The sequence below is a fragment of the Xyrauchen texanus genome, chromosome 17 (assembly GCF_025860055.1).
Source record: "Xyrauchen texanus isolate HMW12.3.18 chromosome 17, RBS_HiC_50CHRs, whole genome shotgun sequence".
Lineage (NCBI taxonomy): Eukaryota > Metazoa > Chordata > Actinopteri > Cypriniformes > Catostomidae > Xyrauchen > Xyrauchen texanus.
The window spans coordinates 20595397-20618646 of NC_068292.1; the positions used below are offsets into that span (position 1 = coordinate 20595397).

The following is a 23250-nucleotide window of genomic DNA, read 5'->3' on the forward strand; positions in this document are numbered from 1 at the left end:
ATTGTAAGTTTTACATTTTATGAAGCATTAGTATCATGTCCATCATCTCTTGCATTTGTAACAGATTATAATAGATAGCAGTTTAATCAACATTCTTCAGCCTTTCACTGTTGATGTTCTTGTGATTATATAAATGGGATACTTTATTAATCATGGGGGTGTTCTGCTTTTAGAGATCTAATATTTTGCAGATATCAGTTCCAACACTTATCTATAATTTTCAAGGCAAGTAGATTCAATGAACCATGTCTCTTGCCACAATAAAGAATTGAACCTCAACATCATTTGGTTAAATGCACATGACAGACAGACAGACGATGATACATACAGACAGACAGACAGACAGACAGAAGCCGAATACCTTATTCCGAAAGGCACGGTAATGACTTGAAAACGTATTGATCCGAATAATATAAAAAATATTAGTTTGACTGATTATCCAAGAAGCACAAAGATAAAGTGACATTTTAAATAAACATATCCAAAATTACAACTAATTTATGATTCTGTGCAGCCAATTTCTAAAGTGTAAACCTTGTGAATGGAGATGCGCACGGTGTGATTTCAGATTGGATGGGTGTGATCTCTGTTAATTGCGCACGTCTGGAGCTTATCAAGTGTAACATTAATTAAGATGCAACATCGTTTACACTTTCCACTTCTTAAAATGTGATTCTCGTGTAGGCTATTAATTTGTAGCCTAAACCTGAGCGCAATGTTAAATTCCTGACTTGAAGTGATGATTTCATGTCCTGAGCTCGTCTATCCAACTCTTAAAATTGAGCACATTTATGGTCTAGTTTATTATCCAGGTTATTATCTGTTGAAGACATTATTACGAAAAGTTAAAATGCTCCATAAAGTTTTGATCTATTAGGTATAGCCTATTCTAGTGCTGCACGATTAATCATATGGCAATCGCGATGTCAGCCTGTGCGATTATATGGCGGCAAAATGCTGCGATTATATTAAATACATAATTGCATGTTTGGACGTGACAGCCCATTCTCTCTGAGAGCTGTTTGCCATTTTCTACACCGCTAATAAAAAGATGACCAGTCAGTCTCAGTTTAGGGAGTAACACGTGTTGTCATGTCATGTGAGTTTCCGGTCAGGTGAAGATGGACACCGAGCAGACCGACACTGAACTGGTGGAGAGAAAAAATAACAACGATCATAGCTTGGCGATATATCTTTATTTCATATTATACGGGAGCCTGCCATGTAAATAATCACAAACCCAAAAACTGTCATTCTCGATATGTTTTACTTGCAACGTGTAGCATCATGATCCCAGACAGCAAAAAATATCCGCACGGCTTCTTTTTGCCGCCGTCCCTAAGCTGTCGGCTATAGGTGCGTCCCACTGGCGGGGATGAAGCGTTTGCCGCCGAATTCGTCACTCCCATTGCTGGCGGCAAGCCGCTTTGAAATACAAGGATTTCTACTCTCAAAATCGACCAGCCATGTTGGCTATTATTATTTTTTGCTCCAAAGCCATTAGGGTTTATAACAGAGTCTTGACTCTTGATTCCATGATAAGGTAAGGTTTAGGAAATGACATTTAAATTACTTTTAAACTCTGAAGCGATTATACAGTAATATATGTAAAATATATTGAATTATTTTATGCACTTGAAAATTGTTTACATTTCTTTGATTGCTGCACATTTGAGACATGCACCAATAAACCAAAAAGAATTCCTTTTGTAAAACTTACTTGGCAATAAATATCTTTATGAATCTGATTAGGTTTTAAAATAGATATTTAATTCATGGTATGAACAATTTAGAAGAATAAATTGATGAAGTTAGACTTTTCACGAATGCCTGACTATCAGTGAACAGTGAAAGACATCTGCAACATGGCCAAAATATCGGGTATACTTTACATTTTTTTTTATTAATTTGTAACCATGGTGATATCTGTCATAAACATGAAAATCCCTGTTTTGACGTGAAGGATAAAGTCAATGAAAAACGACTTGGTTACTAACGTAACCTCGGTTCCCTGAGAGGAGGTCTCTAGCTTACGCTATGGGAAAACTCCGTTTCTCGAGAAATATTGAAGTCTTTATGTAAAACGCATTGCAGCTGTACCAATGACGGGGCGACTCTGAACGCGCGACCAATGAGCGTGCTTCGTGCTTGCGCGCTCAGAGCCCGCCAAGACGGGCGTGGCTAAGGCTATATATTAGGCGCCCCGAGAGTTCTTTAGGTTCAATCGACTGAAGCGAACTGACCAAGCACAAGCACGGCAGCTTACGCAATACTCGTTCCCTCCTCTCAGGGAACCGAGGTTACGTTAGTAACCGAGTCGTTCCCTTTCGAGAGGTCTCTCCTATTGCGTAAGTAGCTTACGCTATGGGAACACCATGCAAAACGCCGTGCATGCTGACTTCGCTCTATAAAGCCAGAGGCAGATGCCTGAGCCTTAAAACAAAGTGATTATTCAACGAGCCGACCAGCGGCGAGCTATATAATGGGATAATACAGAGCCTTTGCCCCAAGGTGGCCCATGGTGGGAGCTCATTGTAAAAACACAAGCACATATCTTATGTACTGATTTTTCTATTTACTGATATGCGTAAAAGACCCTCTAAGTCAGTCAGAGACGGACCTTATAAGGGAGGAGATAATGCTCAGCATATACACACTCCAGTCCATACTACAGTCAGGCTGATAGAATGTTGGAATGCAATGAGGGGACCTGTAGGTTATAAAACCTGATAAATGTCGAAGGCGAGGCCCAGCCTGCCGCCGCACAAATATCCTCAATGGGTATCCCACTCGACCACGCCCACGAGGAGGCCATGCTCCTCGTAGAGTGAGCTCTGACGCCTAAGGGGCATTGAAGGCCCTTGGCTTCATAAGCCAGCGCTATAGCATCCACTATCCAGCGCGATATTCTTTGCTTTGAAACTGCGAGACCTTTAGTGCGGCCGCCAAAGCATACGAATAATTGTTCCGTCTGCAACAGTTCTGGAAACCATGTCTGGTTCTTCCAGAGTGGGGCTACCAGGAGTACTGCACATTTCACCTCCCTGATCCGACTGATGACCTGAGGTAGCATCGCGATCGGGGGAAAAGCATACAAGGGGCGGCTCGGCCAGACTTGGGCGAGCGCGTCCGTGCTCTTTGAGAAGAAAAGAGGGCAGTGCGCATTTTCCCTGGAGGCGAAGAGGTCGACCTCTGCCTCGCCAAAGGTTTGCCATAACCACTGAACCGTCAGGGGGTGGAGAGACCATTCTCCTGGGAGAAATTTGTCTCTGGACAGCATGTCCGCTCCCTGTTTCAGGACGCCTGGCACATGCGCTGCTCTCAGCGAGCGCAGGTTGTGCTGTGACCATAAGATGAGCTCCCTGGCCATAGAGTGCAGGGAGCTCGACCTGAATCCACCCTGGCGATTTATATACGATACTACCGTCGTGTTGTCCGTTCGGACCAGGACGTGTTCGTTTTTCAGGTACGGAAGCAGGGCTCTGAGAGCCAAGGCGACCGCTTTCATTTCCAGACAGTTTATATGTAGGCGCTTTTCGGGGTTTGACCAAAAGCCGGAGACAGGCCTGCCCTCGTAGAGGGCCCCCCATCCTATTTTGGATCATTTTTCTCCGTGTGTTCACGCCCAGACTCACGCCGGTTTGATACCAGTCGACGGCTTTCGACAGCCGTGATTCGCTCTGATTAAAAAGTGGCCCGAGCGCCACGCGTGAGTGGGGACACGGCTCTTGAGCCAGCGTTGGAGAGGACGCATGTGCAACAATCCTAGCTGGAGTACAGCTCATGCCGAGGCCATGAGACCGAGCATCCTTTGAAATCATTTGACGGGGCCGCGCGTGCCCGCTCTGAATGATGTTGCAAGGCGCCGAATAGCGAGCGTGCGCTCTGATGAGAGGCGCGCCGTCATCTGCACTGAGTCTAGCACTATTCCCAGAAAAGAGATATTCTGGCTGGGGGATAGCACGCTCTTTGCAAAATTGATTCTCAGACCCAGGCATTCTAGATGGCTGATCATCCAAGATCTGTGCGTCGTTAACTGACTCTCTGATTGTGCTAGGATTAGCCAATCGTCAAGGTAATTCAGTATTCGCACTCCCGCTGTCTCGGGGAAAGTGCTGCGTCCATACATTTCGTGAATGTACGGGGGCCAATGATAGGCGAATGGTAGTACTGTGTACTGGTATGACTGTCCCTCGGCGAATCTCAGAAATGGCCTGTGATGAGCGCTATCGGAATGTGAAAGTAAGCGTCTTTCAAATCCACTGATAGAAACCAATCCCGGGCGAACTTGCGCGAGGATATGTTTGGTTGTTAACATTCTGAACGAGCGAATCATTAAAGCTTTGTTCAGATGTCTGAGATCTAGGATGGGGCGGAGGCCACCGTCCTTTTCGGTACGAGAAAATAGCGGCTGTAAAACCCGCCTGGCTCATAGAGGGAGGAACAGTTTCTATAGAGCCCTTCTTTATCAGTTTGAGCACCTCGGTGCGTAGGACATGTGAAACATCTTTCCTCACTTTCGTCTTGACCACCGCTGAAAATCGGGGTGGTCTGCGAGCGAATTGAAGCGAGTAACCGTGTTTTATTATGTTCAAACCCCATTTCGGCATGTCGGGGATTTTTTCCCAGGCTTTTGCTCGCACAGATATGGGCTGAATGCTGGCTGGGGGCTTGTCGCAGTGACGTATGGGCCCCGCCGGCGAATCGCCTTGTGCTAACACTGAGCTTACAGCTCTCAGAGGCGTGGGCTGGCTGAGCAGCTTTGTTGAGTGCGAGTGCAGGGGTGCTTGTGAGATTACAGGCATCGCGCTATCTCCGTAATGCTCGCAGCATGAGCTGGAGAAATGTTTGAAACTGTATAGACAGTGTTTACGGGTGGGGGTGCATACATTGTAATAGGCACGCGCCACTTTCATAAAGCTTCCGGCTCTTAGCGGGAGTTTCTTAACTTAGCGTGTTGCATGTGTGATGCTTCGTGGCATGAGCCAGAGAACTGTTTGAAACTGTATGGGCAGCTTATGGGTGGGGGTGCATATACTGTAGTAGGCACGCGCCACTTTCATAAAGCCTCCGGCTCATGGCGGGGGTTTTGGCCATGCATACAGTGTTTGTGTGTAGGGGTGCATGCATGACAGCAGGCACGCGCGCTACCTTTATAGTATTTCCCGCTTTTATTGGGGAAGTGTTTATAACTGTGGGAACAGTGCTTGTGTGTAGTGGTGCATACATGACAATAGGCACACGATCTACATTTATGGGGCGTCCAGCTTGAGCTGGGGAAGTATTTGGCACTGTTTGGACAGTATTGATATGTGGGAATGTGCACTTTAGTGTGGACACGTGACCCCTTAGTGACACAGGCAGAAAATGACTCTTTTTGTGATTTCTGTGTGTTGCTGTTAAAACGGCGTTTGATTGCAGGTGAGCGAGTTCTGTGACTGGCCCATTGACTGCTGTACAGACATTTCCAGCCGCCTGTAAGGGGACTGGGTAATGTTTTACACGTTTTGGAGAGAGTGGTCTGGCTTTTGCGAGACACGCACTCTCTCTTTTTCTTCCTATGGCTAGGAAGACTTACGAGGCTCCGGGTTCAGCACGATCTTGGCCGAGGTCCCCGTCGCTCAGGCGGCTGCTTTCGGTTAGCGGAACGCGAGCGGCGTGGGATCAGTGGTTATGGCAAACCTTTGGCGAGGCGGAGGTCGATCTCTTCGCCTCCAGGGAAAATGCGCACTGCCCTCTTTTCTTCTCAAAGAGCACGGACGCGCTCGCCCAAGTCTGGCCGAGCCGCCCCTTGTATGCTTTTCCCCCCGATCGCGATGCTACCTCAGGTCATCAGTCGGATCAGGGAGGTGAAATGTGCAGTGCTCCTGGTAGCCCCACTCTGGAAGAACCAGACGTGGTTTCCAGAACTGATGCAGATGATGCAATCTGCCCCATGGCCGATTCCGTTGAGGCTGGACCTCCTCAGGCAGGCCAACGGGATGATTTTTCATCCCCGCCCCGATCTGTGGGCCCTTCATGCATGGCCCCTCAACGGGTTCCAGAGAACCTCCCCAGCGGAGTGTTGAGAACCATCACTGAGGCTGGCGCCCTCTACGAGGCGCTTATATGCCCAAAAGTGGAAAGTGTTCAGTGACTGGTGTGATACCAAGAGCTTGAACCCCAAATCGTGCGAGATACCAAGTGTACTCGCCTTTTTGCAAGAGCTGCTGGAGGTGGGCCTTACACCCTCCACGCTCAAAGTCTATGTGGCTGCCATAGCGGCGTCACACAATCCTGACAAGGGACGCTCATTAGGGAAAAACGACCTAATCATTCGTTTCCTAAGAGGCGCTAGGAGGATGAACCCTCCTCGCCCCCCCCTCGGTACTGATCTGGGACCTGGCCAAGGTCCTGGACGCACTCAAGAGTGCCCCGTTCGAACCTCTCCGAACCGTGCACCTTAAACAGCTCTCGCTCAAAACTGCGCTCTTGCTGGCACTCGCCTCAGTCAAGAGAGTGGGCGTACCTGCACGCTGTCATCAAGCTGCTTGCTTGGAATTTGGACCTAACGACTGCAGAGTTGTCCTTAGGCCAAAGCACGGGTATATTCCTAAAGTGCTCTCCACACCCTTCAGAGTACAGGTGATATCTCTGGCAGCGCTATCGTCTCCAGCAGGCAAGCGGCGCTAATTTACTCTGCCCGGTCAGGGCGCTCAGAGTATACTTGGAGCGTTCTGCCCGTTCAGACAGATGGAACAATTATTCAGTATGCTTTGGCGGCCGCACTAAAGGTCTCGCAGTTTCAAAGCAAAGAATATCGCGCTGGATAATAGATGCTATAGCGCTGGCTTATGAAGCCAAGGGCCTTCAATGCCCCTTAGGCGTCAGAGCTCACTCTACGAGGAGCATGGCCTCCTCGTGGGCGTGGTCAAGTGGGATACCCATTGAGGATATTTGTGCGGCAGCAGGCTGGGCCTCGCCTTCGACATTTATCAGGTTTTATAACCTACAGGTCCCCTCATTGCATTCCAACATTCTATCAGCCTGACTGTAGTATGGACTGGAGTACGTATATACGGAGCATTATCTCCTCCCTTATAAGGTCCGTCTCTGACTGACTTAGAGGGTTTTTTATGCATATCAGTAAATAGAAAAATCAGTACATAAGATATGTGCTTGTGTTTTTACAATGAGCCCCACCATGGGCCACCTTGGGGCAAAGGCTCTGTATTATCCCATTATATAGCTCGCCGTCGGCCGGCTCGTTGAATAATCACTTTGCTTTAAGGCTCAGGCATCTGCCTCTGGCTTTATAGAGCGAAGTCAGCACGCCTGGCGTTTTGCATGGTGTTCCCATAGTGTAAGCTACTTACGCCAATAGGAGAGACCTCTCGAGGAGCGACTCGGTTACTAACGTAACCTCGGTTCCCTGAGAGGAGGGAACAAGTATTGCGTAAGCTGCCGTGCTTGTGCTTGGTCAGTCGCTTCAGTCGATTGAACCTAAAGAACTCTCATGACGGGCGCCTAATATATAGCCTTAGCCACACCCATCTTGGCGGGCTCTGGCTGGCACAAGGCAGCTCATTGGTCGCAGCGTTCAGAGTCAGCCCGTCATTGGTTCGAGCAAGTTGCGCAGCACAGCAATGACCGAGCTGCCTCAGCTCATGGCTGTCTGCTGTGCAGCTGCAATGCGTTTACATAAAGACTTCAATATTTCTCGAGAAACTGAGTTTTCCCATAGCGTAAGCTACTTACGCAATACTCGTTCCCTCCTCTCAGGGAACCGAGGTTACGTTAGTAACCGAGTCGTTATGTTTGCTGATATTTATGTGTTCCTGTGTTCCGCCGGTTACCGTCGAGTTTGTTCAAAGAAAATTAAAAACTGACCTCAAACCTGCTTCGCTGTCTCCTGACTCCTCCATTGCCCGACCAAACAGTGTTACAATGACTAAATGTTACTAAAATATGACTAAAATGTCAACAGTTTTCATTGACTAAAACTACATTAAAAAGCCCAGTAAGCCAAACAAAACAAAGCACAATTACAGATGTGTTTGCGAGTGTCACGCCATATTGCAAGTCTTCACAGATATAAAGAGACATGATGCACCATTAGCAAAGTGGGATTTCAGAAAATGACAAGAGATACCAGCGATAAGTAGAACTTTTTGGAAATACCAGTTGGTAATTAAAAACACAACAACAACAGTTTTAGTGGTTTGAGTGAACCACACTTTTATATCCAGTTTCCTTTTCAAAAGAGTTTATAGAAAGTACATGTTACATCTTGATTAAATGTCCCTGTTTGTTTGGACAATCTTATTTTCATGAAAATTTGTATGTTCTTATTTATTGTTCCATTTTATTTAGGTGTAATATTGAGAAAATAACAAGTTTGCAGCAATGCAAATATATTATTTAATTTTGTAAAAATATTTTAATTTGAAAACACTGCATTTATAGTTGTTGTTGTTGCTAGTTTGTATGTTTGAGTTGAGAAATACACATTTCAGCATTATCAGTAATCTATTTGTGCATTTTCCTTGATAACCAAGAAAGTTGACTCATGTTACCATTTGTTTATTATATCGAAATCGCAATATTAACCTCAATAATCGCAATATGACATTTTCCCCAAATCCTGCAGCCCTAGCCTATTCCTAGTTATGTAAAACGATGAAACGGAAACATGTTTTTTTCTTCTTCTTCTTCTTTAAAATGTGCTAAATTTGAGAATGATAAGTGTTCTTGAACACTTTATTTTAAAATTATTATTATTATTATTTAACTAAATAATGGTGTCCAATCGTAAAAATGCCTGAAAAGTAATTTCACCTGTATGTATTGATTTTATTTGAATTTATTTTAATGTTTGAATTTGTAACAGCTAAATGTGAGCTTGCACTGCTGCACTGTACTTCACTGAAACCTGGCTGAGTGAAGCCATTCCGGACAGCGCATTACATCTGCCAGGCTTCCAGCTGTTCAGAGCGGATCGCATCGCGGAGTTAACGGGGAAAACGAGAGGCGGTGGAACATGCTTTTACATCAACGAAAGTTGGTGTACAGATGTAACAACACTAAAGAGGATGTGCTGTCCTAATCTGGAAGCGCTCTTTATTAACTGTAAGCCGTTCTTCGTTTATTCTGGTGAGTGTTTACATTCCTCCGACCTACAGGCAGAAATTCAAATCAATAAAGCCAGTTGTAAGGACTATAAGGAGATGGACTATTGAAGCAGAGCTGGAACTACAAGCCTGCTTTGACTGCACTGATTGGAGTGTTTTTGAAGCTGCAGCTACAGACCTGGACGAGCTCACAGATACTGTTACATCATACATCAGTTTCTGTGAGGATATGTGCGTCCCTACTAGGACATTTTTGTCATTCAACAATGATAAACCATGGTTCACAGGAAAACTCAGACAGCTTCGTCATGCCAAAGAGGAGGCTTACAGGGGTGGGGATAGAGTCTTGTATAATCGGGCCAGGAACACACTGAATAAGGAAATCAGAGTGGCTAAAAGAAGCTAATCTGAGAAGCTGAAAAGCAAGTTTTCAGGCAACGACCCTGCATCAGTGTGGAGTGGCCTGAAACAACTTACTAATTACAGGACTCCTACCCCCAACCCTGTGGCGGACCAATGACTGGCTGACGACCTGAATGTGTTTTACTGCAGATTTGAAAAGCCCGATTTCACACCCCACATGCACTCGGACCTTCATTTCACACAACCATTAACACCTCCTGCAACCCCCCTCCTCCCCCCTCCTACTACACTACCTGCGCTCAAGATCTGTAAGGACGATGTGTGCCGTGTCTTTCAGAAGCAAAGGACAAGGAATGCTCCAGGACCAGATGGCATCTCACCAGCTTGCCTTCGTTCCTGTGCTAACCAACTGGCCCCCATCTTCACTCAGATCTTCAATAGATCACTGGAGCAGTGTGAAGTCCCATGCTGCTTCAAACGCTCAGTCATTATCCCCGTCCCTAAGAAACCTAAAATCACAGGACTTAATGACTACAGACCTGTCGCCCTGACATCTGTGGTCATGAAGTCATTTGAGAGACTGGTGCTGGCCCACCTGAAGGACATCACTGGACCCTTTCTGGACCCCCTTCAATTTGCTTATCGAGCAAACAGGTCTGTGGATGATGCAGTCAACATAGGTTTGCATCATATCCTGCAACATCTGGACAGACCGGGGACATACGTAAGGATCCTTTTTGTGGACTTCAGCTCGGCTTTCAACACAATCATACCAGATATACTCCGGAATAAGTTAAACCAACTCCCTGTTCCCACCTCTACCTGTCAGTGGATTACCAGCTTTCTGACAGACAGGCAGCAGCTTGTGAGACAGGGAAAATTCACTTCCACCACCTGTACCATCAGCACTGGTGCTCCCCAGGGATGTGTGCTCTCCCCACTACTCTTCTCCCTGTACACCAATGACTGCACCACCAAGGACCCCTCTGTCAAGCTCCTGAAGTTTGCAGACGACACCACTGTCATCGGCCTCATCCGAGATGATGATGAGTCTGCATATAGAAAGGAGGTTGAACGGCTGGCTTTCTGGTGCAGTCAAAACAACCTGGAGCTGAACACGCTCAAAACAGTGGAGATGATTGTGGACTTTAGGAGGAACACCCCAACATTGTCCCCCTCACCATTCTAAACAGCACTGTGGCAGCAGTGGAGTCATTCAGGTTCCTGGGCACTACCATCTCACAGGACCTGAAGTGGGAGATACACATCGACTCCATTGTGAAAAAGGCCCAGCAGAGGTTGTACTTCCTTCGCCAGCTGAGGAAGTTCAACCTGCCACCAGTGCTGCTGAAACAGTTCTACTCAGCAGTCATTGAGTATGTCCTCTGCACTTCAATAACTGTCTGGTTTGGTGCAGCTACGAAATCAGACATCAGAAGACTACAAAGGACAGTTCGGTCTGCTGAGAGGATTATTGGTTGCCCCCTGCCCCCCTTCAAGAACTATACACTTCCAGAGTGAGGAAAAAGGCTGTAAAAATCACTCTGGACCCCACTCACCCTGCCCACTACCTTTTTGAACTGTTGCCTTCTGGCCGGCGCTTCAGAGCTCTGAACACCAGAACCGTCAGACACAGGAACAGTTTTTTCCCTCAGGCCATCCATCTAATGAACAATTAAATTGCCCCATTGAGCAATAATTATGTGCAATACACAGTTTAATTTTAATTTCAATTTATATTATCCAACTTATCCACTTCTGCCATTACTTACATTGCTCTGTACATAATATACAGGTTTTTGTTCTTTATATACAGATTGTATTAGATTTGCACTACGTGTGTATGTGGGTATGTATGAAGGTGAGTGAGTGTATGTACGTATATGTATAATTATTTATTTTGTGTTCTTTTTTGTTTTTAATTACCTATGTCTTGCTGCTGTTTTTGGTATTTTTTGTATTGTTGTTGACTGGAAGCTCCTGTCACCTAGACAAATTCCTTGTATGTGTAAGCATACTTGGCAATAAAGCTGATTCTGATTCTGACATTTCACATCTTGCTTGACACCTCCTGCCTCAAGAATAATGTTGTTATACATGCACAGACAAACAAAAATTATATTTCCTGCAGATATTAATATCAGAAATACCAGGAGAAACCAGTTAGCATATTCCACAGTTAGTGTAGCCTACAAATACAGCTTCATCTGTTAAGAAGAAGAAAAAAAAAAATAGAAAAAAAAGAAAAGAATAAAATAATTTTTTTATTATTATCTGTCCATCCATCTTCTGTAGCCGCTTGTCCTAGGGTGCTGGTAGTGCTGGAGCCTGTCCCAGCTGTCTTGGGCAGAAGGCAGGGAAACACCCTTGTGTCCATCACAGGGCATTATTATTATTAGGCTATTATTATGAAAAGGCATATACAAGCCATATTTTATTAATAGAAACTATGAATGTAATTGTCTGCCCCGTGTTCCACCTGTCACCTGTCATGCACTACATTTCCCATAGTTCCCTGCCCTCTTCTCTGCCAGTATTCACTCATTGTTTTCACCTGTTTGTCGTTTAGTTCCATTACCTTGTGTATTTAAACCCTGTTTGTTTTCCATTCCCTTGTCGATCGTTGAATGTTGAAGAATGTTTCTCTCGTGTTTAATGTTTCGCTGTTTTTGATGTTCCCATGTTTACGCCGTTACCCTTCCAGCTGTGTTCATCCTGCCATGTTTTCCCAGTTCCGTGTTTTTCCGATGTGTTCATGTTTTAGTTTCAGTTTTCCCCCCGTGGATGTTTCTTTTGTTCCTGCTTGTTTGTCTTCACTTTAATTTAAAATAAAGAACCCGCATTTAGATCCCACTCCTTGTCTGCCCTCGTCTGCATCCTAACAGTAATGGTAATATTTAAAAATGGGCATTTAATTTAGTTTTGAAGCTTTTCCGATTTAAGCCCAGACAACACACGGTTCTATCCGAATACAGAGAAAGATAATTTTGTCATATAAACAGATATAAATGCAGATAATGGTTTCGCTGCACACCCCTACTCCTTACTGTAACTGTCTTCATCTCTGTCAATCCTTTTTAATGCCCCACACCCACTCTGACTTTCTTTTTAGTACATTTACATTTATGCATTTGGCAGATGCTTTTATCCAAAGTGACTTACAGTGCACTTATTACAGGGACAATCCCCCCAGAGCAACCTGGAGTTTAGTGCCTTGCTCAAGGACACAATGGTGGTGGCTGTGGGGATCGAACCAGCAACCTTCTGATTAACAGTTATGTGGTTTATCCCACTACGCTACCACCACTCCTAGTAGTGTGACCTCATCTTCTTGCTTGGAATGAAGCTTTACAATGTTGAAAAGAGTGTGAAAAGTGGTGTGGTAAAGTACTTTTCTCAAATGCCGCTAATTCCGTGTGTTAATGTATATAATGCAGCATCTGCCAGCACTAAGACCATAACTTAATATTATGTAAGGCAGTGGTTCTCAAATGTATTTGGTCACGCACCCCTTTGAAACAACAAACCCCACCAAACTGCCCACCAAACCCAGGCCGCAACACACAACATAATAAAACAATAACACACCGCCTCATTGATTTCAATTTCCGGCTCGATTTCAAATTTTTGTGTTGAAAAAAAAAAAAAAAGACTGCTAGTCATGACAGCGGGCTCCACCAGTGCAAACAAATTTAAAACTTTAAAACATATAAAACCACTGTAAATGTGATGAGTGGATTTATTAGAGAAATCACTAAAATATCTACTTTATAAATCAGACAAATATTTTTTTTACCAACATACAGATGTTAGTTTAAAATGTACATGAAAGTACAAGGGAAAGTGTGTATTTTAGGTGCTGTGATAAGTCAGCATTTCTTCAAAGCTTTCACATTTTTTGTAGAAGTGCAAAGTTAATATGCGGGTGTGGAAACAACAAGTATAATAATAATGCATTATATCTGTATTTATAGCTATACAAGATCATAAAATATGTTTAGAATAGTTAGATGAAGAAATTGTCTTTACATTATTTCAAAATAAAAGCAATTTTATTGGCTTACCTTGTTGAGTTTATTGAATGTTTGTTTTGTTATGGGGTCCGCGGAGGCATGTTGTGGTCCAGGGCGGCCACCTTTAAGGCCAGTAGCAGTTGACCGGCCCAAATTACCCAGCGGCCCCCCTGGGAAAACGCCCGGTGCTCCCGATGGCCTGTCCGCTCCTGTATCTGACTCATGCTGTTGCTGCAAATGTTTGTGTAATTTATCACAATAAACTATCGACAAATCTGGTATTTTTCACACAGACTGCTTTAGTCTATTCCTCTCTCTTTACAGAAGAGAGTTAGAAATTGGCAAGTCTTGCAAAGAAACACCACAAACATTCAGTTAAACCACATGGTTTGCAATATCGGCTGTATTTTCCATGTCTGAAAGCACTGACATTTAACAGCTTCCGCTGATGTTTTGTTAGTCACTGTTTATTTAAAATGTTGCTAGACTTTTTAGTCATTTTTACCTACACGGAAGAAAAAAACATCTATCCGTCGATACACACTGCAAAAGTAAATTTTCCATTGCGAATTTCTAATCCTTTTATTAGGTTTTAGGACATCAGGGGCATAAAAACTCTCTCTCTCTCTCTCTCTCTCTCTCTCTCTCTCTCTCTCTCTCTCTCTCTGTGTGTGTGTGTGTGTGTTGTTCTTTCTCTCTCTTTCATTTTGCTGGAATAAAAACAGGGAAGGTAAGCATGAAGATGTAAGGGAGGAGAGGATGATGGTGTTTCAGTGGAAAATACGCACTTTAGAGATTCAGCAAGCGCGCGGATATTTTGCTTGTGACTGCGCGCTCTCTGCACACTCGTCAGCTCCACGCGCACGGCCAGGGTGAGTACGCGCTTCTCCAGTCTGTTTTCATTGTTCTTCACTGTTATCAACTGACGTGTGACTGACTCTAAACACATTTTAACACCAGACTTTTGTCAAGTGTTATTGACCAGTTCTAGAAAATAAATGGGGATGTATTAATGGGTGCGCGTTTCGACTGCGTTCACAGTTTCCTATGTCCCAGCAGGTTCGCGAGCTCGTCGCGTGTTTTGCCAGTTTGAAAAATATGTGGGTAACGCTTAAACATAGAAGAGCGGGATGTTTGTAATCGGTTGTAGACTGTAAACCTCTTGGGTCATTTAGGATACTGATAAGCAGTGGAAAATACTAACATCTGCAGCTGTTGTGCAGTTTTGTGTTAGTCACATCGGCAGTACTAAGTGTATGAATGGTAGTTTGTATCTGGCTCAGTCAGGTGCCTCAGGAGGCGCGCGCTGGCATTTAAGTGGGAACTCCATCATTACTGGGCCAAGGTCTTTGCATACATTACATCCATACATTTTTTACATCCATCCATTAGCCTAAATCTTTCTGGCATGCTCTTTTCTCTCTGTCCTTTTTTCTCACTGTTCCCCTTTTGTTTTTAATATTTTGTTTTTAAAACACATTTAATGTAATACATATAGCTATCTTGTTAATTTCTTAGCTTTATCCTTTAATTGATTAAGTGTAAGATACTTAATAGGATGCAGATCTAATATTGTTATTCAAGTACACTTTATCCTCAGTGAGGGTGTGCAAAGCACTGATCAGTGCACACTGTCAGTACTGTACTTCGTGCAACATCAACTCACGGATCAGTCTTAAAGAGTGGGTATGCTTGTGCTTCTGTAGGTCAACTGGCACAGCATTGTTGTAGTGACTCGACCCGCTTGGTGCGAGATGCGAACCGCATCAGCCGGCATGAGAGGCGGACACAATAAAGAGGAGGCTAAAGGCTACGGCCTCTAGAATCTGTCACTAGTGCGCCTCTTGAAGCCAGGGGAGTGAGGTTTACACATACCGCACAGCTATCGTGTGCCAGCTGGCTCCCGGTACACTCACCCCCCTTAATCTCAATCCCATCTGGGTCACAGCACCACTGTAACCGTTCCTACTTGACCCACTCCGAGCGAGATTCGAACCGGTGCTGGCCAGCCTGGGAGGTGTGCGCGCTAAAAGGAGGCTAAAGGCTACAGCCTCTAGCATCAGTCGCTAGTGCGCCTCTTGAGGCAACGGGAGTGAGGTTTACACATACCGCAAATCTATCGCGTGCCAGCTGGCTCCTGTTAAACTAGTACATCATAAAGCGATTGAGGAAGAACGAGCATGTTTCAGTTTCTTCGTATCACATGTACAGGAATATTCTGGCTACACTTAATGCATTTAAACTTTTATGGACCATTTTAACTTTTTGGGGGATAAAGTCTTAAACAGATAATTATCTTAATCGCTGACGTGGATATAAATGTGTTCAACTTTAAGAGACGGACAGACGAGCTCTGCTGTGAAATCATCACTTCAGCTCAGTAATTCAACATCATGCTCAGGTTGGTTTATAAATAAATACATGGGAATTATTATGGTTATTGTGTGATACGTTAACATAGACATTTCAAGAAGTGTTTAAAATTTTTAATGTATATGATATAGTATCTTCGTTAATGTTAGGCTTCTCTCAACAAGCTCCACAGTTGAGACTGCGTTCATTCATAATGTTTACACTTTAGTAAAATTGGCTTCATAGACTCATAAATGAATTGTAATTTTGGATATGTTTATTTTAAATATTGCTTTATCCTTGTACTTCTTGGATAATCAGTCAAACAAATATTTTTATATTATTCGGATGAATTCGTAATTTGTTTTGAAGTCATTATTTGTGTCATTTCTGAATACGGTATTCAGCTTCGGGCACATCCCTACTAATTCCAATGTAATTACAGTGGCTTGCACAGTGGCCCACCTGATAGAGTGCTGGACTTTGGCCTCGGAGGACCTGGACTCAAGCCCAGCCATGCGTGCAAGCTGACAGGTGTTGTTATGTCGTTGCTTCAGAAAATGAGCTTTCTGTGTCGTATTTGCTTTTTGAATATTGGTTAGGTTTAGATAAAAATCTTAGGTTTGGGAGGAACATTTTACTTATTAAAACCTCCATCTAACATTCATCTTAAAACCTTGTCTGATTACAACACCACTTCACTCGCTTTTGGCGCCCCTCGCTGGACATTTCACTGGGCAACTGCAGCAAAACGTGTTATGAAGCATGTAATTTCGCTATGCAAAAATGTTGACATGGTAAATTAATTTTCATGAGATCCGGTTAGAATAATCACACTGTTTATGTAAAAAACAATGCTATTACCTCAAGCTTTGATCGAGTCAAAATAATAACCTATTAGCTTGTTTGCAGTCACGTGATTCTGATGACATGCAAAATTCGGAGGTCAGGAAGTGAAAATCAGAATGAACAAGATGGAGGAAAGTCCGTGCTGTACTAGTTTAGACACTATTGCGAGAGACAGGTATAAACCGAAAATCACAACATATGTTGGACGTGATCCTTATGTTATGAAGAGGAGCGATTTTTCAACTGAATTGAAGTAGTTGCCTGTCATTGAGGCGGTAGATATAAGCAACTACCTTGTCCTCCAGACATCCTTCTACTCCAGAAAACAAATGAAAGCATACAAAAGTATGAAGGCATATTACTTTTTTTGTTAGTGGTTGGGTCAACGACCTCAGTACCAAGGTGCTCCACAATGACTGTCGTTTGGTTTTCGCCAGGTGAGTGGCATTTATTTTTTGTCCTGTGGATTAACCTAGCAACAAATATTAAACGCTGCTGCGCCTCTCGATGTTAGCATTACGGTTGTTTACTTTATGTTATTAGGTTAACCACTCTCAAAGGTATGCATAAATGCCACTAAAGATATGGATCATCGTGAAACAAGATATAGAAGTCATTGCAATTGCATGGCAGGATAAGTTATTTACGTTCGCCTGTATTTTGTGTAGCTGTTAAGTGTTAGTGTGGTGTTGCTTGTACTATCTATTGTTTTAAATATATCACCAGTGCACGCCCACAGATGAACTATGCAAAATACAATGTTCCATTTGTGGTTAATAAAGAAATGTCTATTCTATTCTTAAGTTGTATTAACTTAACTTTGACGAAGTTGTCACTGCACACACAAGCATTACCCAACTCGGCTCCTCCCGACCACAGACGCAGATTTACAAGCCATTTTTTCTTGCATTTTTCAGTCAATTTCTTGCATTTGTTCCCCTTATGAACAACAACTTTTGGTACACGATAAAAGCTCCTTGTGGTTTCCCGGTTTGATCGATTTGAGTAACTAAACGATGCAAAACATAGGCATTTTGAGTTTGTGATAGTGCTTTCATATGTAGAAAATAAATTCCTGCCATCTGCATTTCGCGTCACAGCAACTCAGTGACGTGACGTCATGTGCAAACAAGCTATAGCCATGTTTATCTCACAGAAAGCTAAGGAATTGAGTGTAGCTTACTGGTGTGTGAGATTGATGTTGATCTTGGGAAGGCTGGGCTTGTCATGGAGAAGTAACTTCTCTTCTACATCAGTACACCGAGCCTTGAGGGTGCAGAAGCGCTGCGGGGCAAAAGAGCCTTGCTGGAAAAATTATTTCTCTTTTTGGGAATCTCAATGTAGATGGTCAAGCTGGAGTTTGACATGGTTTCTGCCTCTGTTGCATTTGCTTCAATGCACTCACCACCAGCAAAGTGCTCTCCCTATGCCAGTTTTACTGAATTTCAGAATCTGTCCATCATTCGCTGGGGTTAATTTTCTGTTGACTGATAGTGTTCTGGGTTGCATCGTTCTTCATGGGACAAAACTTGCACACATGGCTCAGTGTTGCACTGAGAATCTTTTAGAAGCTTAGACGCTTTCTGATGTTTCTCAGAGTCTGTCTTTTTCACTCTTTCTCACACTTGTGCTCTTTCTTCTCATCCCTGTTTCTCCCTATCGTTGCTTAGGGTGCTGCGCTGAATCACCAACTCTAAAAAACAGAGGGGAAATGACAGCACGAAAAAGCACACCCACACAAACAATATACAGCATCTACAAAAGTATCCATCATAAAAGTCATCATAGCAGCAGCTGCACAGCGACAGGAAACATATTCATTCAATAATGCGCACATTACAGAATGACAGGATTAATTCAATTAATCACTTCTCAAATTGTAATCCTTAAATATGTAGAAAGTAAATGAAAGGATGAAACCCACTGTATGAGCTCAGCACAGATGCAGAGAGAATGGGGCATGCGTTTTGCTTTAAAAAGACCTTATGTTTTCGTCAGCCCTGTCATCCAAATATGCACAACCAAGATAAAACACATGCCTCATTAATTAAGAATTGATCGAAGCATTGCCCTGGGAGAATTAGAGGTGAATGGGTCAGAAAGAACATGTGATCTCACACATTTCACACAGAGAGTGCTAGTTCAAAATGTTCTGACATTTACATACTGCCATTTTTAGTTATCTGCCCCATATTTGGCCTCTCCTTATAGCAGTCTCTTCTCTTGCCCTGTTCCTCTCTCTTCCTCTCCCCTCTCTCTCTCTCTCTCTCTCTCTCTCTCTCTCTCTCTCTCTCTATTTAATTCAAAGTGCTATTTTGGCATGACAATTAAATTGTGGGTACACTACAATAATGTTTCTTTTGCTAATGGATTATAAACGGGTTCATTAATGACTAAGTCATTTACAAATGCATTATACATAATTTATATGGAATTATAGCTAGTATATAGTAAATAACAAACATAAAATTGCTAATACATACATATATATATATATATAAACTTATTTAGCATTATATTTCTCAATTTCACACAAAATAAAAAATAATATTCTATTTTAAATTGTAGATAGCAGTTTCTTCAGATTTCTGTTTAGTCATCAAATTTTAGTAATTTATTTGCACATGAAGAAATTGTTAATACATTAGGAAGAAGGAAATATCAGTACACACAGGAGTCCAGCAACCATGGCTGGCATGTGCGCATTAACAATCGCATTTACTCAAAAAATACCGGATCAAACCAATTGTACATAGTACAATTGTACATTATAAGACAATGTGAATAAGACATTTACTTATAGCGCACGTGAAACGCATTTACTTTGGGTTGCATCCAAAAACGTAGGCAGCTGACTTGCAGACCTTGCTGACCTTGCTGCCTAATCAGTTAATGGCTTTCATTTTGAAAGAATGGAACTATTAAGGAAACTGGTCTCCGAACAGTTTGAAAAGCACCTTATTTTCATCGTACCTCTATATACAGCCTCCGGAGGCAGCATTTTCCTGGTTTTGGATGCACCCTTGAAGTTGCACTCATGTGCTCTGCAGATCCAGCAAGAGCAGCAGCAATTTCCAGTCATGATTTGTGAATCAGAGGAAATTTTTATCCTGATCCTGAATCAAAACTTATTCTGGATAGAATTCACACTTCAGAGGAAGATGTTAGATGAGCATACGACGAGAAGAAAACGCTGTATTTTCTTCATGAATTACATCTGTTTAAATTAGAAATCTGCACAATTGCAAATGGTATATAATACAAGTTTTATTGATATTTGCCTTTTATGTTTAGAAGTTACAGGGAACTGTTGAGGAGAGGCTGTTAGAATATGTGCTTTAGAGGAAGATTTATGAGCGTTCCACAGGACACTGGATCTGCTGAAGATGTGTGAGGTTGGTTTATTACATCTGTTTAAAGAGAAATGTGCATATTTGCAGATGGTATATATGATATTAGTTTTATTGATATTTGTCTTTTTCTCATTAGACAAGTCAGTAAAAAGATACAGGGAACTGTTGAGGAGAGAGAGGGCGAATGAAACAGGCAAGCACTTTAACATGAGCTCAAACGTGTCTGTCTTGGCTGTGATATGCAGTCTGTTTAAATTACACTGTGCTGCACACTGGTCTATTATTGTAGTAACCTGATGCACATAACAACAAAATGAACCGTGAATGGTCGTTTACATGTCTCAGTCGCTTCACATGCAAGCAGGCGATTCTCGGCACCTTCAAAAAGGTGACATAAATTGTGGGTAGCAGCCAACAGTCCCCACAAGATAAACGGCTTATTAAAGGGATAGTTCACCCCAAAATGAAAATTCTCTCATCATTGACTAACCCTCAAGCCACCCCAGATGTGTATGACTTTCTTTCTTCTGCAGAACACAAATAAAAATTAACATTTAAATTCAGCTCTGTAGGTCCATACAATGCAAGTGTGCCAAAATGTTAACTCGCCAAAAAGCACATAAAGGCAGAATAAAAGTAATCCAAACGACACTAGTGTTTTAAGCGATATCTTCAGAAGTGATATGATAGGTTTGAGTGAGAAACAGTTCAATATTTAAGTCCTTTTTTGCTAGAAATCGTCTCCCTGTCCAGTAGGGGGCAATCTGCAAGAAGAATGTGAATCACCAAAAACACAAGAAGAATAATTTGAAAGATAAAGTAGAGATTGACGGAGCAGGGAGGAGAATTTTTTTAAAAAATAGGACTTAAATATTTATCTGTTTCTCACCCACACCTATAATATTCAGTAGCTTCTGAAGACATTGATTTAACCTATTGGATTACTTTTAGGCTGCTTTTTATGTGATTTTTGTCAAACACAATTTCATGCACATCTGGGATGGCATAAGTGTGAGTAAGTGATGAGAGAAATTTAATTTTTGGGTAAACTATTCCTTTAAACATATTAAATTATTATAAAAAGGAAAAATGCAAACAATATTATTACAGGTATAGAGGTTAGGTGAAAGAACATATTCTGAACCTATTATAAAAACAATAGTCAAAGGATCAGTGGAAAATGGCGAGAATGGTGGAAAAAAACTCTCTTTTTAGACATTTTATATTGAATATACTTATAATATTACACTTTTGGATTGATGTTGTGCCATCTAGAGTTATGTCATCACAAATAGTTCTGGTGGAACATTCCCTTGAATTGCTTCTTTCTAAATTTCTCTTAAAGAGGATTTATTATGCAAAATGAATTATTACATGGTGTTTTAACATAAATGTGTGTTTTTGTAAACAACCACCCTATAATGATAAAAATCCACCAAGTCCTCTTTAATCCCCATTAATCATAAGTACTGTCTCAGAAAAAGCCATTCACAGATTCTGTACTTTGTACAGGCCCTGCCCACAACTGTTGACGGACATTGCAGACGGACGTGTTTGTTTGTGTGTGTTGTTTCATTATAGCGAACATTTAACAGTATTTTGTGTGTGTGTGTGTGTGTGTGTCTGTGTGTGTGTGTGGTGCTCATCCATCATTGCAAAACTGCTGAAAACACTCTACAACAAATAAATACATTTATCAAATAACCATTCGGAAACTTCCTGGTTCAATCTCAAAATTGTTTCTTCTGATTAGTCTGTCCCTTATCAGTGTCTGACTCCAGTTCAAACATATAGGGATGAATACCATTATTTTTGCTGACAGTCATGTTGCTTATGATGTCTAGTTATCCAAAGCAGAGATGTTAAAACTCCGCCCTATTCTGGATACAGGGTGGGGAGCACCAGCTCATTTGCATTTAAAGACACACACAAAAACAGCTGGTTTTTATTCCCACCCAAAAATTTACATTTTCAACATGGTATAATAAAGGTTCTGTTGGGTGTTTTGAGTTGAAACTTCACAGACACATTCTGGGACACCAAAGATTTAAATGACCTCTTGTGATAAGGGGCATAATAGGTGCCCTTTAAAAATGTAAAAATAGCTCATTACACATCTAATGCAGAGGAGGATTAGAAATGAAATTATTTTGTGTTCAGGGAGACCATTTATAATCAAACACTTATTCAAACATCATTTTATCTCAGTTCATGACAGGATGTTAAAAATCCTGCAGATATTTTGTGCACAGTTGGCTTTTTCACCAGTCCATATAATCATACATTCATTGAATCTCTCTCTCTCTCTCTCTCTCTCTCTCTCTCTTTAAAACATCTAATTTCCTCTGAACACTGAATTGTATTGCAAAGGCATGCCAGAATAAATTGGTGAGCAAACGGAGTGTGTTCACTTAAAATAGTGTGTGTGTGCGTGCGTGTGTGTGTGTGTGTGTGTGTGTGCGTGTGTGTGTGTGTGATGAGTTCTGTGTCGCACAGTAAAGCTATGAGTCATAGCCCTATAGGCGTGTGTGTGATGTGTGTGTTGTGCCATTTTAATCACTGGCAATAATGTTTCCCTTTCTCCCTCAATGAATGACTGTCATCCGTTAAGCCAGGTGAACTTTGACCTTTCATGTGATCAGTTGATGTTGCCACAGTGGGAAACTCATGGGATATCACACTTAGCTTCTCTCCTGATCTTTTACTCTCCTCTTTTGCCATTTTGCTGGTGAACTGAAGAAAAACAACAGTTGATCAAAAGTCTGTTTTACAGTGCTTTCTCACGCACAATTACACATATCCCTAATGTTATTGCTTCATAGCTGTGGATTTCTGTTCTCTTCTGATGTACTGATGGTTTTCTCTCTTTTGTGATATGTATGTGGTGTCTGTGTGTGTAGATGAGCTCTTGCAGCAGCAGGGCTCTGACTCTGCTCTCCACAGTGTTTGGGGCTTGTGGACTGCTGTTGGTGGGGGTTGCCGTGGCGACGGATTATTGGCTGCTGATGGAGGAGGGCATCGTACTGCAGCAGAACCAAACAATCGACATCAAGATGGCATTGCACTCTGGCCTCTGGAGAGTGTGTTTCATTGCAGGTGCAGACACACATACCGTATGTGCACACCCTCTAGATAGTGTGTTTCATAGTAAATGTGTACTGTATGGAACTAGACACAGGTACATTCAAGCAGATCACACATGCATGGTGC

The 23250-nt window shown here is 42.5% G+C and overlaps 1 protein-coding gene across 6 annotated transcripts in view; it reads left to right on the forward strand.

The window, feature by feature from the left end:
- Nucleotides 1-23250, forward strand: part of LOC127658220 (voltage-dependent calcium channel gamma-7 subunit-like) — a 75762-nt gene that overhangs the window by 35517 nt on the left and 16995 nt on the right. For 4 of the 6 annotated variants that reach the window (XM_052147385.1, XM_052147386.1, XM_052147387.1 and 1 more), the window contains one exon: nucleotides 22941-23136. In XM_052147385.1, the coding sequence (XP_052003345.1) occupies nucleotides 22941-23136 (196 nt within the window). Of the gene's footprint in view, nucleotides 1-14208; nucleotides 14359-16355; nucleotides 16373-22940; nucleotides 23137-23250 lie in introns of those variants that run through there. The other 2 variants (XM_052147390.1, XM_052147392.1) reach the window with 2 other exon arrangements.